The sequence below is a fragment of the Panthera pardus genome, unplaced genomic scaffold, assembly GCF_024362965.1.
Source record: "Panthera pardus isolate Hobbes unplaced genomic scaffold, ASM2436296v1 HiC_scaffold_16, whole genome shotgun sequence".
Lineage (NCBI taxonomy): Eukaryota > Metazoa > Chordata > Mammalia > Carnivora > Felidae > Panthera > Panthera pardus.
Genome location: NW_026526721.1, coordinates 155,531,539 through 155,548,785, shown reverse-complemented (window position 1 = coordinate 155,548,785; position 17,247 = coordinate 155,531,539). Strand labels below are relative to the sequence as shown.

General features: G+C 49.5%; 1 protein-coding gene across 2 annotated transcripts in view; it reads left to right on the top strand.

Moving 5' to 3' along the window:
* The window catches only part of SUSD5 (sushi domain containing 5), an 80,274-nt gene that overhangs the window by 46,085 nt on the left and 16,942 nt on the right, over window positions 1-17,247 (top strand). For both annotated transcript variants that reach the window (XM_019418581.2, XM_053904081.1), the window contains one exon: window positions 10,429-10,617. In XM_019418581.2, the coding sequence (XP_019274126.2) occupies window positions 10,429-10,617 (189 nt within the window). The remainder of the gene's footprint in view (window positions 1-10,428; window positions 10,618-17,247) is intronic.

The following is a 17,247-nucleotide window of genomic DNA, read 5'->3' as shown; positions in this document are numbered from 1 at the left end:
ATAAAAAATTTCCAACAACAAAAAAATGGTCTACGAAGTTCTCCAAAAACAACAACAACAACAACAACAACAACAACAGGAAAAACAAAAAACAGTCTGAATCATGGGAACCGACACGGGAAGCCAATTCGTGATGGCTGTCAGCCTATGTGAAGGGTGATGTCATTTTAGTAGAGGGAGCACTGTGTGTGGCTCATTAGTGCTCCAGAGTCCTGCCTCCCAGAACACTTTGCCTGAGCCTGGCCTGGCCTCCCCTCACCTCCAGGTCGAGAGGGATAGCCTCATGTGGGGAAGACTGGAGTCTTGGCCCTACAGGCCTGATTTATGAGGAGGCTTCGGGTGGGCCATGAAGGGGACTGAGGAATGCATGCTGAGGGGGTGTTAGGGATGGAGGGCTGCTCTCTCTTGAATATTCTAGAAAAGGAGGATGGATTCTGCCAGAGTCACTCAGAGAGAGCGCCGTCCCTGTTCAGAGCCTCCTTTCATCCTTTTGAGCCTTGAAACCGCTCCCATGCAGCCCTCGCCCTACTCAGTGGAGCCGTTACTTTTCCTCAGTGGAGCCTTTGTTGACAGCGCAGTCAACAAGGGAAACCTGTGTGCTGAAGGTGTAACGCCTTAGCGGAAGCCGAGGGGAACGGGCGTCCTTGCGGCTCCCGTGGTGGTGGAGGTGAGGTGTGGTTCAGCATAGGCACCAGGGCAGTATCCCCTCCTGAGGTTGCCTTTTCCCTGACGATGCTTCACGGCACTTAACTCTGTGCTCCCACTTCTCTTTGGCAAGATGGGAACAACGAAGCGTGTTCACTCCGAAAATGGCAGACGTGGGCCTCATAAAGAGCTCAGAAGGAAAACAGAGCCTGTGGAATATCCTGGCAGCTTCCTTCCTGGGTTTCTTTTTTGAAATAAAGCTCATCATGAATGTAGACTTTTCTTATTTTCCTTCCAGTATTTTTGTTTCACTGACAGTGAGTTTCCAGCCCTCTGGTGATCTCACTTAAACTAATAAGTGAAGTTATTTTTAACCAGCTGGATGCCGATGGCATAAGCGGCCTCCGCGCGGGTTCTCTGGCTTTGCTTCTCTTGGCGGCTCGTCTGTGGGGTCGAGGGCCTGACGTCTGCAGGCGTCACGTCTCTTCTCGCCCCCTCCCTGGTGCACCCCCAAGGCTCCATGCAAGGTATGCCTCCGTCTCCCCCCTGGCCGGGCTGCTCCTTCCTACCAGCCGCCTTACCTGCTCAGCACTGCACACTGCTTCCTCTGCATCCTGGACAATTGCCAGTGTTTCCCCTGAAAACAGAGAAGGGGTTCTTCCCTTCCTTTATGTCATCGAGGAGGGAGCCGGATGCTCACCTCTTTAAGAGCAGTAAGGACTTTTTGAGAGTAGACGGTTCTCTCGTTTCGTTACCATGATTTATTGTCAAATTGGCTTCCATACAACACCCGGTGCTCATCCCAACGGGTGCCCTCCTCAGTGCCCATCACCCACTTTCCCCTCTCCCCCCACCCCCTGCAACCATCAGATTGTTCTCCGTATTCAAGAGTCTCTTGTGGTTTGCCTCCCTCCCTGTCTGTAACTATTTTTCCCTCTTCCCCTCCCCCATGGTCTTCTGTTGAGTTTCTCAAGATCCACATATGAGTGCAGACATATGATATCTGTCCTTCTCTGACTGACTTCACTCAGCATAATACCCTCCAGTTCCACCCACGTTGCTGCAAATGGCCAGATTTCATTCTTTCTCTTTGCCAAGTAGTATTCTATTGTATATATAAACCACATCGTCTTTATCCATTCGTCAACTGATAGACATTTAGGCTCTTTCCATAATTTGGCTATTGTTGAAAGTGCTGCTATAAACATTGGGGTGCAAGCGCCCCTATGCATCAGCACTCCTGTACCCCTTGGGTAAATTCCTAGCAGTGCTATTGCTGGGTCCTAGGGTAGTTTGTGGGTTCGAGCCCCACATCGGGCTCTGTGCTGACAGCTCAGAGCCTAGATCCTGCTTCGAGTTCTGTGTCTCCCTCTCTCTCTGCCCCTCTCCTGCTCACACTCTGTCTGTGTCTCAAAAATAAACTTTGAAAAAATTAAAAAAAGAAAATGAAAATCATTCACGACAAGTCTGCCTTGAGAGAAGTACTTCATCGTCAGACAAATCTTTTTACCCTGCATTTTTATTTAGTTCACCAATTTGGGATTCTGTGGACCATATATAGGTTTGCATTCTGTCTTTTTCACTCCGTAATGTACATCTTCCCATGACAGTGAATATGCTCCAAAGGATGATTTTTTAATGGCTATTACAACAGCCTATTATGAATGTACCCTAAATTAGACGTCCTCCTGTTCTCAGACATTTCGGTAGCTGTGTGGTTTTTGTTGTAATAAATAATACCATGATTGAGCATCCTCCTACATATATCCCTCTGCCTGTCTTTAATTATTTCAGGTTCCTTTTATAACCATGTTTTCTCGGGAACTGTGTCAGAAATTGCACTAAGACCTTGTCTACTGCGTGCTGCGTTAGACAGGGTCAGCCTCCTGGCAGAGACAATCCCCACCCCCCCACTCCCAACCAAGAGCCTGTTGTTAGTATTTACCAGCACACCACTGGTCAGCTGGAATCAGCAAGCAAACAGAGAGGAATTATGGTACAAGTGAAAGGTGTCAACATTTCAAAAGAGAGGGCATTACTTTGAGGAGTCAGAGCAAATGAAACTGTTTAGAAAATAATTCATACACTCATTGAACGGCTATCTTTAGCTGCCATCCTCTCTCTCTCCTCCCCTTCATGGCCCTAAAATTCCTCTATATTCACCGTCTCTATGATCTCACCTCCCATCGTTTCTTCATCCCTCCGTCCACTGCTTTCTGGCTTCTGTCCTATCACGTGAGTGCAAGTGCTCTCACCGAGGCTACTGGAGGCTTCCCTGTGGACGACTGTGGTGCATTTTGCTTGCTATTTCTGCAGCCTTAAGTACTTGGTCATGCCTTCATCCCTGAAACACGTTTTCCTTTGACTTCCTTTCGGTTTCCTGTGTATCTGCCTGGCTGCAGCGGTATGACCTGTATGAACTCTTCATTCTCTGCTCACCTCCTGGGACTCTCACCTGGGCCCTCATCTCCCCTAACTCCGCAGTGGCTTCAATTTTCATCCAGATACTCATTTGGGGTCTCCCTCAGCCTGGGGGTCTCCACTAAGCCTCAGATTCCACACACGCAGCTACTTACAGATGCTTCTTTTAGCACCTCGAACGCCACCAGTCCTGCCCTGTGCTCATGTCCTTTAACCTCCTTACCCTCTCCCTTGCCCCAGCCTCTCCTTTACTCCCACAACTTTTCTGTTATAAGTTCCCCAAAACCTCCCTTCTCAGTATCTCCCGGATTCACCTGGCTCTTGCCATCTGCACATCACATCAGCCCCTGTCCTGCTCCCCTGGACGTCTCAAATGGCCTCCTCACTGCTCCTTCAGTTTTCACATTGCTTCCTCAATCCGTTCTCTACCCTGCAACTGTGCTCCTTCTAAAGTGCCACGGGGACTGTGTTCTCTCCTGCTCTGAACTCTTTAACTGTCCCCCTTTCCCCACTGGACAAATTCCAGACTTCCTACCCGGCTTACGACGGCCTGCCCTAAACTCACACCTGCCTCCGTTGTATTTTAGCCTTCCGTCTCACTCACATATTTCCGTTCCTCAAATAATGAGAAGGGCTCAGATATCAAAATACATTTTAAAGCTATAGTAAGCAAAATCATTTGGCACTGTAGAGGGCACAGGAGATAAATCCTCGAAAGCAGAAGGCTGGAAGTACCCAGACAGACCCAATGTGCTTAAGTGTTAGTATATAGTGGGAGTATATCAGTACATAGTGGATGGTGAGACTTCAGATCAGTGGGGGAAGGATGGGTGGAGCATTTGATAGTTAGTGCTAAGTGATTGGTTAAGAATTTGGGAAGGTGAGACAATGCATTGTTGTACTGATGTAAGGAAATCTCTTATAGGTTGATAAGGTAAAGACCGAAATACAGAAATACTTTTAAGAAATACAGTTGGTCAATAAATATTCACCTCTTTTTACCAATTTAAACATATGCATGTTTGTATAAGAAATCACTTTTTTGGTTCATGAAATTGTCCACGTTTATGAAAATGATAGTCCCCAGGGTGCTGAGGACAAACAGGCAAGATTATACACCACTGAGCGGTGTAGATTCTCAAAACACTCATATTCAACTTGGCATAATCTGTCAGAAGCTTTAAAAATATGTATGCCCTTTCAAAAAATTCATATACCATTTCATCCATCAATTCTGCTTTGAACATTTTATTCTAAGGAATGAGCTTGGATAAGCACAAAAGTATGTTACAAAGATATTAATTACTTAGCAGGGAAAACTGGAAACAAAGTTAATGTTTAACAGTAGGGGAGTCCACTCTGATAAATCCATTACAAATGGATTCATATATAGTGATTTACAAGTAAATTCCAATGATTCAATTATCTGTTGATAGGGAAAATACCACAATATAATGTTAAATTAATAAGCTACAGAACAAAACAGTTATATCATAGTGTGGCAAGATACTGTGTGTGTGCAAAACTAAAAACAAAACCCATGTTAACAATGGTTATCATTGGTGAAATTCAAAGAGAATTTTAATTTTTCCTGTGGCATTTTTTCCCTGTGATTTTTTTCAGGTTTTCTGGCTTGTATAAGAAATACCCATATGGATAATTTTTCAATTTTTTATCATGAAAACTTTCAAACAAACAAAAACAGGAAGAATAGTATCACCAATCCCCATGTGCCCATCACCCAGCTTCAGTAGGCAATATTTTGCCAACTTGATTTCATCTATTTTCTCCAGTGCTTTTTTCCCATCGAGATATTTTAATTTTTTTTAATGTTTTTATTTATCTTTGAGACAGAGAGAGACAGAGTGTGAGCAGGGGAGGGGCAGAGAGAGAGGGAGACACAGAATCCGAAGCAGGCTTCAGACTCTGAGCCGTCAGCACAGAGCCCGACGCGGGGCTCGAACTCACGGACTGTGACATCATGACCTGAGCCGAAGTCGGACGCTCAACCGACTGAGCCACCCAGGCGCCCCCCATTGAGATATTTTAAAACAAATGCCAGACATGATATCATTTCATTCTAGAACTTTTGAAAATTATTTTTAGGAGGGGAAACTCCGGAACTGGTATCTTGTAGATTCCATGTGACGGTAATTGATTTAAATTTATTGATTGATACGGGATTTAACTGCGTATGAGCTTTCCCACACCTTGCAAATACTGCAATACTTCCAGGGTAGAAAGTCTGCAAATTGGGAACCACTCCCCTAAAAGGCACAGATCCTTGTCAAATGCAGTTTCCCTTGGGAGAGGTTGTGAGTAATTTTCACCCATTTATACCTCATGCTGAATAAATTACAGACTTTCTGGACGGGAGGTATTTTTTAAATTGACTTATTTCATGGAGGTATGATTTATATCAGCAAAATGCACAGATCTTAAGTTTGACGAGTTTTGACAAATGTATACACCTGTGTAACCAACACCCAGTTGTGATACAGAACATTTCCTTTACCCCAGGAAGTTCCCTGGAGCCCTTTTCCAAAACTCCTCTGCCTGTCCTCATCCCAGCAGAGCCAAGGCAATCTCTGTTCTGATTCCCATCGCCATATATTAGTTTAGCCCGTTTTGGGGGGTAGGTTTTTATCTAGAGCAGTAGTTCTCCAAGAACGGTCCCTGGACCAAATAGTACTAACATCACCTGGGAACCTGTTACAAATGCAAATTCTTGGGCCCTAACCATGACCTTCTGCCGAGTTAGAAACTCAGAGTAGTGTGTGTGTATGTGTGCATGAGAGAGAGAGAGAGAGAGAGAGAGAGAGAGAGAGAGAGAGAGAGTGTGTGTGTGTGTGTGTGTGTGCACTGCCAGCCTTCATGTGATTCTGGTCATGTTCAAGTTTGAAGAGCTTGGGGACTAAGAACAAAATTGGACAGAATGGGGAGGGCAGCGCTGGTTGTGTATGGGGTGAGTAGGGTGGGACGGAACGGGGTAGGTTAGCCCAGAAGACAGCTGCCTCACATAGCTTAGAAACACCGAAAGGAAGGAGGAAAGGCTGAGCATTTGTATCAGAATTTCTACATTTTGGTTTTGCAAAGTAATAATGAGGGTCTGTAGGCTTCAAGTTTCGCAAAAGAGAAGCATCAAGTTTTATATGAGTTCTAAACCTGTGGAAACTGGTTTTCACAAGCTGTGATTGGCAAATGAGTCGTTTATTTTATAAACGATTTTGTAGACAAGATCTTCTATAAAATCTCTTTTCTTGGAAGGGAAACTAATAGAAATTGCTCTTTATGTTGCAATTGCTGAAATCCAGCTTGAGGGTCTGAGAAATTCACCAACCGCAGTCCCTACCTGCAGAATAATGGAGAAGTAGAAATAAAGGCTGCCCAAATGGAAGTTTCCCTGAAGAGAATGGGACCCAGGTATATAGCCAGCTGCTTCCCCGAGCTCCCTCGGGAGGTTCAAGATGGGAAGGTTAATGAAAAGAAATGATTCAAGTTGTGCCTGGACGTGGGTGGTGCTTTTGACATGTGCTTGGTTGTGTTAGCACACAGAACTGTTGTCCTGGAGTTTCTGAAATTACACCACCAAGAAGCCGTGCGTTTCCTGTCTTGAGCATTTGCGGGAAATTCAGAAATACACGGTGTGTGTATGCAGACCCTCAGCAGCACGATTGCGGTTTTCCCGAGCCAGATTCCAGCCTGTGCCATTCTGCCAATTAACTCCGAGGGAGAAGATCCCATGAATCTGGCAGGCTGCGAATTTGGCCTGAAGCACCCCTTTGTCGACTCTCGGAACAGTGACTCTGCCCCTGGATCTTCCTTCCAAGGAGTTGGTGTCGTGTCCCACAGATAGCACCGTGTGAGACCGATGGGATTTACCGGCCCTTTGATAGTGAGTGTTGGACCAAGAGCCTCCGGTTTCCAGGACTAGATCCTGGGAAGAGGAGAGAAAGTTGGCACGTCCAGCACGAGTCCTGGCCAGCCGAGGAGGGTGGAGAGAGCGAGGGAGGCTATAGCCCCTGAGGTGCTAGCTGGAATCCGGGCCAGCCTGCTTGACTGAGGCTTGGTCCGTTCTTCCCAGGATGCCCTGCTCAGACCGAGTGAACCCAGAGAACTCAGACTGAGTGGACGCTTCTCTGCTCGGCTGGGGGGACCCCCGGATTTGTGGCAAGTTTCAGATGGCCGCCTGTTGTACCTGCCCCACCCGTGAAGCAAACACTTGAGCTCCTGGGCTTCACAGTCAAGGCAATTGGGGTTAAAATGCAGTACTCTGGGCCAGCTTCCCGAAGTACAACCACACCATTTTTCATTCAAAACCTCCTGTGTGAAAGAACATGCATAGCAACGACTCTCTTTGAGAAAGTGCTACCAGAACTACAAGCTGACAGGCTAATCAGGGTGGCTTCAGGCACAAGTCCTATTTTCTGTTTTCATCTTTTTTTTCTTTTTTTTTAGCATGTCTTCTTTTAAGCAATATGCCTCTTAGGTAATTTGACGGAAAGGCTTTCCTTTCCAACATAAAACTAGAAGAGGAAATTCAAATTAAAAACTATTTCCTTTCTTTGAAAACGAAAAACAAGCATCACCACATCCCTTTGACGCAGCAATTCCGCTTCTAGAAGTTTATCCTAATAAAATATGTGCCGAAATGAGCTGGTCATTCTGTAGCATTGTTTTTGAAAACTTGAGGGGCGCCTGGGTGGCTCAGTAGGTTAAGCGTCCCACTCTTGGTTTCGGCTCAGGTCATGATCTCATGGTTTGTGGGTCTGAGCCCCAGGTTGGGCTCCACACTGACAGTGCAGAACCTGCTTGGGATTCTCTTCATCTCTCTCTTCCCCTGCCTTGCTTCTCTCTCTCTAAATAAATAAATAAATAAACTTAAAATTTTTTTGAAAACACTGAAAAGTTGGAATCAAAATGTCTGTAATGATTAAATAATTTGCTATGGTATAGCCTTTCAAAAGATTGGGGTAATTTAAAGTGCTAATGTGAAAGGAGCTCTAAAACGTTAGGGAAAAAATAGGCTTCTAGTTTACAGCCCTGCACGTAAGGAAAGAAGTTGAACCAATAATTAATAACCTCACCAAACAGAGAGCACCAGACCCAGATGAGTTTCCAGAAGATTCTACCAAACATTTAAGGAAGAAATAATACCAATTACTAAGACAACCTCTTCCAGAAGTTAGAAGCAGAGCGAATGCTTCCTAACAGATTCTATGAGATCAGCATTACCCTAATACCAAAATGAGACAGAGTCATGACAAGAAGGTAAATCCACAGACCAATAGCTAATGAACATAAATGCAAAAATCCTCCACAAAACATAGGCAATTTGAATCTAACAACGTATAAGAAAGAATTATACACCATAACCAAGTGGGATTTATTCCAGGTACGCAAGACTGGTGCAACATTCAAAAATCAATTAATATAACCCATGACATCAACGAGCTAAAGAAGAAAACGCACATGATCGTATTGATAGATGCAGAAAAGCATTTGACAAAATCAATACCCTTTCAAGGTACGATTTAGCAAACTAGGAACAGAGGAGAACTTCAACTGTATAAAGAACATCTATGAAAACCCTACAGATAACCTCGTACTTAATGGTGGGAAATTTGAAGCCGGAAATCTTAGTGGGAACACGAAGTTATTTTGTGTACTTTGAAGGGAATTTATTGTGTCTGTCCCTACGTGAGAGGACCGGGTAGGTGAGGGGCTTCGGATCGCACCAGGAGTGGCCCTGCCCACCTCGAGGGTGGAGTCTGACCCGTGTCTCAAGCCCCAGCTCTGTAACCATTAACCTCTTCCTTCAGCTAAGAGTGTCATTCCACACAGTCAGACTCCGTGTTGGGATCTGCCCCACAGACCTCTGAACCCAAAGGCCTCACATGAGCCGGACCCCAGGGCTCCCACTGATGCAGAGGCAGGAAAGCTCGGATCCTCCTTTTCTCACCTTCAGGGCTCCGTCGCTGGCTGACGTCTTGGGTTTTTCATAAGCAATTTGCAAGTTTTAATACAAACCAGCCTACATTCATGGCTAACAGGCTCATTTCCAGTAAAAAAAAAAAAATATGCACCAGTAAAAACATTCTGAGAGGACATTTAGAACAAGGGTTTAAAAGGAAACCTGGGCCTCATTCCCCAAAAGTGACTCTCGGGACCAGCCTGAGGGCAAAGCCCTGGAAGAGGTTCCAGGGAATGGGGGAGGGGGGGCTCTTCTTCATCTTTAGAGCCAAGCGTGGGGCTCCCCCACAGAGGGACCCGAATGTAAACTGTGGACTTCCAGTGAAAGTGGCATGACAGTGTGGGTTCAGAGTTTGTAACAAATGTGCCCCCCGTGGTGTCGGACGTGGATAATAGGGGACGCTGTGCCTGTACGGGCTCGGGGGACACATAGGAACCCTCTGTACTTGCCACTGTACTTTGCTGTAAACCTAAAACTGCTCCAAAAAACAGCTATCGGTAATACATATGATAGAAACTTAGGTTAAAACCACACACAAAACTATACCTAGCTGTGTCTACAGACACGTGTACATATATTGGTATATCTGTGCTTTTTGCATACACCAAGCTGGTGACGGTGTCGCCATCAGAGGCTGGGGGAAGGGAGGGGCACCTTCTGCTGTACCGTCTGGTCCGTAGCCTTCTAGCTTTTCGACCAAGAGTATCTATCTGTAGCCTTTTAGCTTTTCGACCAAGAGTATCTATCTGTAGCCTTTTAGCTTTTCGACCAAGAGTATCTATCTGTTGGCTTTCGTCAGTAAGACGGAAAGGAGCTTTGCTGCTAGACCTTCGCCTCTGGGTCTTCCTTGCGAGGAGACATTCGTGGGTAATGTTGCCTGGCAATTTCAAGATACAAAGTCGTAGCACTTTGTAGCACATTTATTCACTCAACAAGTTTTTTTAAGTTTATTTAATTTTGAGAGAGAGAGCGTGCGCGCATGTGAGAGAGAGTGAGCGCACATGCGAACGCAAGAGTGGGGGGAGCCGGAGAGGGGCAGAGAGAGAGGGAGAGAGAGAACCCCAAGCTGGCTCCACACTGTCCGCACAGGGCCCCACGTGGGGCTCGAACCCCTGAACTGTGAGCTCGTGACCTGAGCTGAAGCCACGAGCCAGACGCTTACCCGACCGAGCCACCCAGGCGCCCCCAAGCAGGTGTTTTGTCTTTAGTGCCCCATTGGTGCCAGGCATCCGGCCAGGCTCTGGGGGCGCCAGGGTGAAGGCGAAGTGGGCCCTGTGACCCCAGTTCAGGGTGCAGGCAGCACCCGGGAGGGGGAGAGCTGTTTGTTCGTTCAGGTTTGTTTTCTCCCGGTGGTTGGGGAAGGCTGACCGCTGCCTCCTTTTCTTCAGACAAGCCGTGTGGAGACCCGCCCTCGTTCCCACACACCATCCTGCAGGGCCGCACGGGCTTGGAGACCGGGGATGAGCTGCTGTACGTGTGCGCCCCGGGCCCCGCCACCGGCCGCCGCGGATCGGCCTTCACCTTGCTGTGTAACAGCTGCGGGGAGTGGTACGGCCTGGTGCAGGCCTGCGGGAAAGGTAAGACCCCCACCCCCCCGGGCTGGGCCCCCTCCGGGCGCCCACACACCGTGAGCGGGGCCTCGCCCCTTCTGCTGGCAGCTTGGGGTGGCCTCTTCTCCACAAAGGTACCTTTGAAAGAGGCTTTCAGACCTCCCCACCCCCCCGCCGAGTTCTGGACCTGCCCACGTCTGCACTTGACCTTAGGTTAACTTTCTAACTTATTTCCCTGGAAATCTGATCAACATGCCGAACCAAGTAACAGTGCTTGTGGTAAAGAGGAGCCCTGATTGTAACCCAGGCCGGGGGGCGGTCATGAATGCAGGATGCAAGCTGGGCTTCCCCGAGTGGGGGGGGGGTCTCGCGACTGGGCTTAACCTTTGTGGGGACCTTGAGGGCTTCGCTAAGGGTTGTGACAGGAGCCCGGGGCTCATCCACCGGGGCGGGTCCACAGCCTCACATGCAAGCCCTGCTTCTTTGCCCCTGAGCCGTCCTGGGGCTGTCGTGGGGGTGGAGGGTGACGCCGGGAGGATATTCCAAGACAGCTGTGTGGTCTGGCCCCACGGACGACAGCTGCCCGCCGCTGTCCTGCCACCTCGTTCTGTTCCCGGGGCTGCAGCCTGAGGCAGATATTTAGTTGAGACTAACGATTCCGGGTGGACATCAGACACCAGAAACCTGATCTGATTCCCCCAGGTGTCCCCACTCCATTATCATCATAAACCTGAGGGTCTCAGGCTTCTGCACCCACCCCCCACCACCCTGGGGGATTCTCCCTGTAGCAGAAATCACTGTCCCCAGCCACAGCCTGGCCTCCCTCCTCGTGACCTGGGCATATGGCTTCTTGCCGGACTCTGAATTGTTCCCTGGCCTCAGGAGGCTTCTCTCACCCCAAGGCTCCTTTGGGGGCCACTTCCTGACCACCCCTCCCCGCACCCCCCCCCCCCCCGCGACATCTGGGTACCAAGCGGAGGTTGGCTCCACAGAGGGGAATGAGTCCAGAAGCACAATGGTAACGCATTTATTGGGCAGTCTGTCCCTAGAACGTCCCACAGATCCCACGGGGGAACCACAAGGAGACTAGGGTGATGTCCTGTCTATGAGATGCATCCGTGCCGTGGCCCGAGCTGTGGTTAGTTGTCTGTGCTGCTGTCTGCGAAGGGTGAACACAGCAGCACTGTCCCTGCGGTCTGCCAGCGGACCTTTGGCTTGTCATTTGCAAGCTGTACCGCCACGATTGTTCTCATCCGGGTCGTCTGGGTCACACGCGAGCGTCTCCCTGCTGGTTCCTAGGAGTGGAATTGCCTTCCGGGGGTTAGCGTGTGTTCGGTGTCGGTGGATGCTGCTGCAGAATTTTCTAGAGTGTTCTGACCAGTTCACTCTCTGGACTAGCTATGTCTAAGAGCCCTCATTGTTCAGCCTCCTCACCAACCCTCAGGACTGTGACATTTTTACCTTTGCCAACCTAGGGACTGCTCTGCGGTCACTTGCTTGTAGTATTTATTTCTCTGGTTGAGCACTTACCACATGTTCAGCAGGCATTAGCATTTCCTCTGTAAAATGCCTATCCGAGCCTTTCTGCCCATTTTTCTAATTGATTCAAATTATTTACCTCATGTAGGATTTCTCTCTTACATAAAACTGTCTTGTAAGTTTTTTTAATGTTTATTTATTCTTGAGAGAGAGAGTGTGAGTGGGGAAGGGTCAGAGAGAGAGGGAGACACAGAATGGGAAGCAGGCTCCAGGCCCCGAGCTGTCAGCACAGAGCCCGACGCGGGACTCGAACCCACGAATGGCGGGATCGTGACCCGAGCTGAAGTCGGACGCTCAACTGACAGACTGAGCCACCCAGGTGCCCCACATAAAGCTTTCTTAAGTGTGTTGCAAACACTTTCTCTCATTCCGTGGCTTATCTTTTTCCTCTTGGAGTATCTTGTAACGAATGAGATTGTTTAAAATTCCCTATTTCACTACTTCTCAAACTCTCTGTGCACCATTGAAAATTCTTTTCTAGTATTGGCAGACTGATGCTTTAGCACAAAGTATAGTGAAAGCCAAGTAATATAAAGCTAACCTAAAGCCCCAAATACAATACTGGTTTTTTTTTTTTTATATATAAATAGACATAAAATCCCCCTTCCAAATTGTTATGACAGCTTCTAAAAACGTGCTCTCCAGGTATCTACTCGCCTTGGTGCAGACTAGTAACAAGAAATTGCAGACTAGTAACAAAAAGCCCTGTGGGGGTGATCTTTCAGGCCTTGACTCATCCTGGCGACTTCGCTGTTGTTTGGTGGCAGGCAGGAGCCTCCCTGCCGGTTCTGATCATTCACCTGCTGGAGGAAACCAGGCCTGAGGCCCCGGCTTCCTGTTTGTAGACTGCGGCACCCCAGAGTAGAGCCCACCCCCCGAGACTGTTCCCAGAGCGGAGCCGGCTTCATTTCTGGTGAGGCTCCGGCCTTGGAGCCTGACCGGCTCGGGAGCCACGCCCACCCGCCCCCGGGCTGGGCTGTTTACCGGGCTCCAGTGGAGTGAGAACTAAATGCAGGTTTTGTGTGTGTGCTGCCGTGTTTATTTTCGCACAGCAAGGCAGACTTGTTAGAGCTTTCAGCTGTGGGGCGGGAATTCTGGTTTCTATCCCTGGCTGAGTATACAGACTCTTACAGTATTCGTTGCCCTGTAGATTTAACGTTCAAACTAGCCGTGTCATTATAAGGGGCGTGTGTGTGTGTGTGTGTGTGTGTGTGTGTGTGTGTGTGTGTGTGTGTGTTACGAGAATATCCTCACCAGGGATTCCACTCCCTTTGGCACATGGAGGTTTATAGTGAACGTCCATCTTTTGGCGAGAGAACTGCTTCCAGTTGGGGAAAAGTCGTCTTGGGAGAGGGGCCGCTCGGGGGCTGGACCCCGCTGGGTTTGGAAAACGGCTCTGCCTGCTGTGGGCCGAGGGGCCACTTCACATCCCTTCGCTTGGCCCGGCCCAGGTGCTCTGTGTGTGCACTTGAGCCAGCCTGTCCCAGCACTAAAGGGAACTCTACGAACCCGGTGCCTCAAGGGAGTCCCAAGCAGCAGATGATGCGGTGGAAGGGGAAGCTGGAAACCAGGTGAAATTTTGGAGGCCGTGTGTGTTTCCAGACGGCAGAAGCGCTCAGCGATGCGAGAGGCTGCAGAGAGCAAGTAAATGAAAGCTGAAGCGGGTGCCTTGGCTTCGCAGCACCAGGAGGCTCGGCTGCCCTCGTGGTCTCAGTGTGAATGTGGGGAGCGCGACGCTCCTGGGCCATGTTGCCGCGAGCACAGGAGTGAGGCGGGGTGAGGAAGAGGTGGGGGCAGACGAGTCATCCTAAAAGCTCTCCTGCTGCCTGCTCGCCACCAGAACGAGGCAGAGACACAGGGCAGGGCCGGGGGAGGATCGGGGGACCAGAGAGACCGTGAGGGTTTATTTCGTTTGCGTGCTCACTTTGTCATTTTAAGGCGGGAGAAACTTCAGTCTGTGTAAATGAGGCTGGAAAAGCTCGGAAGAGAAGGGGAGACTGAACTGTTTTCTTGACTTCCCCGCGTCTTAATTCGCTCATAGGAAAACACGGACACCCGCATGGGGTTCCTGCCGCTGCACCACTTAGAGCAGGACCTGCGAGATGAATGGAATCTCACGGAATGTTCTTTCCCCTTCACCTTCATGCTGATCCAAGAGAGCACTCAGGCCCCCTCACTTACGGGATCTGAGGGGCTTTGCGCATGACTCTGGCTCCCTGCCCGCTTCCTTGTATGTTATTGACTCTAGCCCCTATTCCGCCGAGTAACCAGAGGCATCCTGGGACTTAACAACTGTCCGTTCCTTGTGAGAAGCTAGTCTTTGCCAGCAGGTGTCTCGGGTTCTGGAGAGCGGAGGTCGCACTTAAAACAGCCTGGGGCTCTGACGAGTTTGCTGTCTGACATTCTGGAGGCTTAGGAGGTCAAGGCTAGTGGGAAGGCTATTCCATTCACAGCTGGCCTTGTACAGACACCTGAAAACTGGCGGGATGTCTTGGGTCACATTGTCTACACATAGAGCCTGTGCAGATGCGTGTGATTTATCAACGGAGGAAAGTGGGCAGGGAGGCAGGAGACGTGAGGGGCTGATCGATGTGACCCCGGCAGCCCTCTCCCTTTGCCTGACCTCACGAACTGTGCCACAGGGTCGGTCCCACTGGAAGCGAGGAGGCCAGCTCCGAGTTCCTCTGTATCCACCCGGCATTGGCTGCTGGGCTGGGTGACGTGCTGTGTGGGGGGCACCGAGGCCGGTTCTCGTTCCCCCGAGGGCAGTTGTCCAGAGAAGGGCCTGTCTGTGAACCATTAGCTGCCAGCACTCACAGCAGCCGGGGGATGGGTGCACCGGCCTGGGAAAGGGGACGTGGTTGGGGACATCAACAGCCCCCACGACTGCAGTGGAGAACGTAGCTGTTTATTAAGCCATCAGTTCTGGAGAGCAGCAGTGGTTTTGGTTTTGCTTGAAATCCGTTAACAGGGTGGGGACTGGCTGGAAAAGCTTGTGTCACCATGAGAAAGGATGAACCCACAGGGGCGTTTACACCCGGGCGGGGGTGCAGGACGTGCCTCGCTCGCCTGCTGCCTGGGTTGTGCATTCACTGCAGGTAAGATCGAGCCTCAGTGGCGGCAGTGAGGTCTCTCGCTTACGCACCGTGACTTTGTCCTTGACCGTGAACTTACATGGGCGAGGGCTGACTTAACTGCCGCCTTTCCTTCTGTGAGCCGGTGTCTGTCTAGCTTTGGTTCCTAGAGGCCAGGTCTGGATCTGGCCATTCAGCTTCCCGTTCTCCTGTCCAAAGCCACACATCTTCTTGGTTCCTGTTCCCAGCTGGGCAGCAGGAAATACCTGTCATACCTCTCTGATGTCCTCAGTGTCTAACCGGCTGTGGCCCTAATTACTGAGAAATCCTGAGGCTTTGGCCCCTGAGTGTGTATGCAGTAGGCTTCCACGCTGGGGTTGCTTTTCCTTGGGCATCTTCTGATGCCAAGTTCACAGTCACCTTCAAGGCTGTGTTTTGTCTCTGGCCGTCTGTATTCTGAAAACCGTCGGGCCTCCCAGCCCCCCAAGAGGCCACCCCCGGCCACACGAGCCCAGTGATGGTGCCCACACAGTCTCACTCGTGTCTTTCCCTTGGCATGCTGCCCCTCCCCTACTCGCTGTCCTGGCCTCACATTGCCTTCAACACCTCCGTTCTCTCCTGACTTTAGCACGCAGGGGTCCTGTGGCCTCCACCCTGGGCTCCAGGCCAGGCCGTTTATCCCATCTTTGTGGTCGGGGTGGGAGAGGACAGCTACTGCAAAGTAGCATAGGGCAGATGACCCGGAAGTGAAAGACTCGGAGACTCTCCCTCTGTCAGTTGCCCCTTGTTGGCCCTTTGAAACTTGCCCGGACAAAAGGCATCACCAAGTGTTAAGACAGGCTCAGAAAATCCTTTAAGACTTTCCACTCTTAGGGGCGCCTGGGTGGCTCAGTCGGTTGAGCGTCTGATGTCGGCTCAGGTCATGATCTCACGGCTTGTGGGTTCGAGCCCCACGTCAGGCTCTGCGCTGACAGCTCAGAGCCTGGAGCCTGCTTCGGATTCTATGTCTCCCTCTCTCTCTGCTCCTTCCCTGTTCACGCTCTGTCTCTCCCTCTCTCTCAAAAATAAATAAACATTAAAAAAAATTAAAAAAAAAAAAAAAAAAAAAGACTTTCCACCCCAAGCTCCTTGGGATATGTTTACGCTTTGTGGTCTGGAATATCAGGAAAGTGAGTGACACCCATTTTGACCTCACCCCACCCGCCCCACCTCCTCTGAGTCCAACAACAAATAGCTTCTCTCCTTCCCTTCCCTGGCCGGCCACAGCTGTGGAAACAAGACATTCCCCACGTAGCACTCATAAAACCCAACGCTCGCTCTCGCCGTCTCTGTCTTTTTTGTCTTTTTTGTTTTTGCTCCTTTTTTCCCAGCAACTCGGTTGAGGTCCAACTGGCATCCAACAAACTGTGCCCACCCGAGCTACGAAAGCCTCTGACTTGTCACGGGTTTCTACACCCATGGCACCACGACCACCCACGACAGCGAACGTTTCCGTGAGAGGAGTCTTACACATCTTATGTCACTGAATCCGCAGAAATCTGAGGGTAGAAGTGGTTAGCGCCAATTAACAGATGGGAAAACTGAGGCACGCAAAAGGTCAGCGACTCTTCTGTGTCACGCAGCCAGAAAGCAGCAGAGCCAGGATGTGAAAGCAGGCAGGTCTCCTTCCAACACCTGTCTGGTCTTTGGGCTTCCTCCACAGGCCTCTGAAGCTCAGGGAGCGAGAGAAACAGGGTGGCACCGGGCCCTGCGCGCTGGCTCTTCTCCCGCCATGTTCCTTGGCTCTTTTATCGCCTTTCGAAAGCCTTCCTTTTGTTTTCTTAGACTAACTCCAGTTTCTGTTTGTCTCCGTTTTTTGGATTTCACTTCCTTCCTAGAATAAAGCAGGAGTCTGCAACTGAATTTAGAATTTCCTTGTCAATATTGCCATATTTGTTCAGAAGTTCATTGAACCAGTGGTTATTTCTGGCTTGTCTGGTTGTCTTTTTCGGAATTACTATTTTTAACGACCGTGTAGCCAAGATGAGAGAAAAAAAGAAGGAAT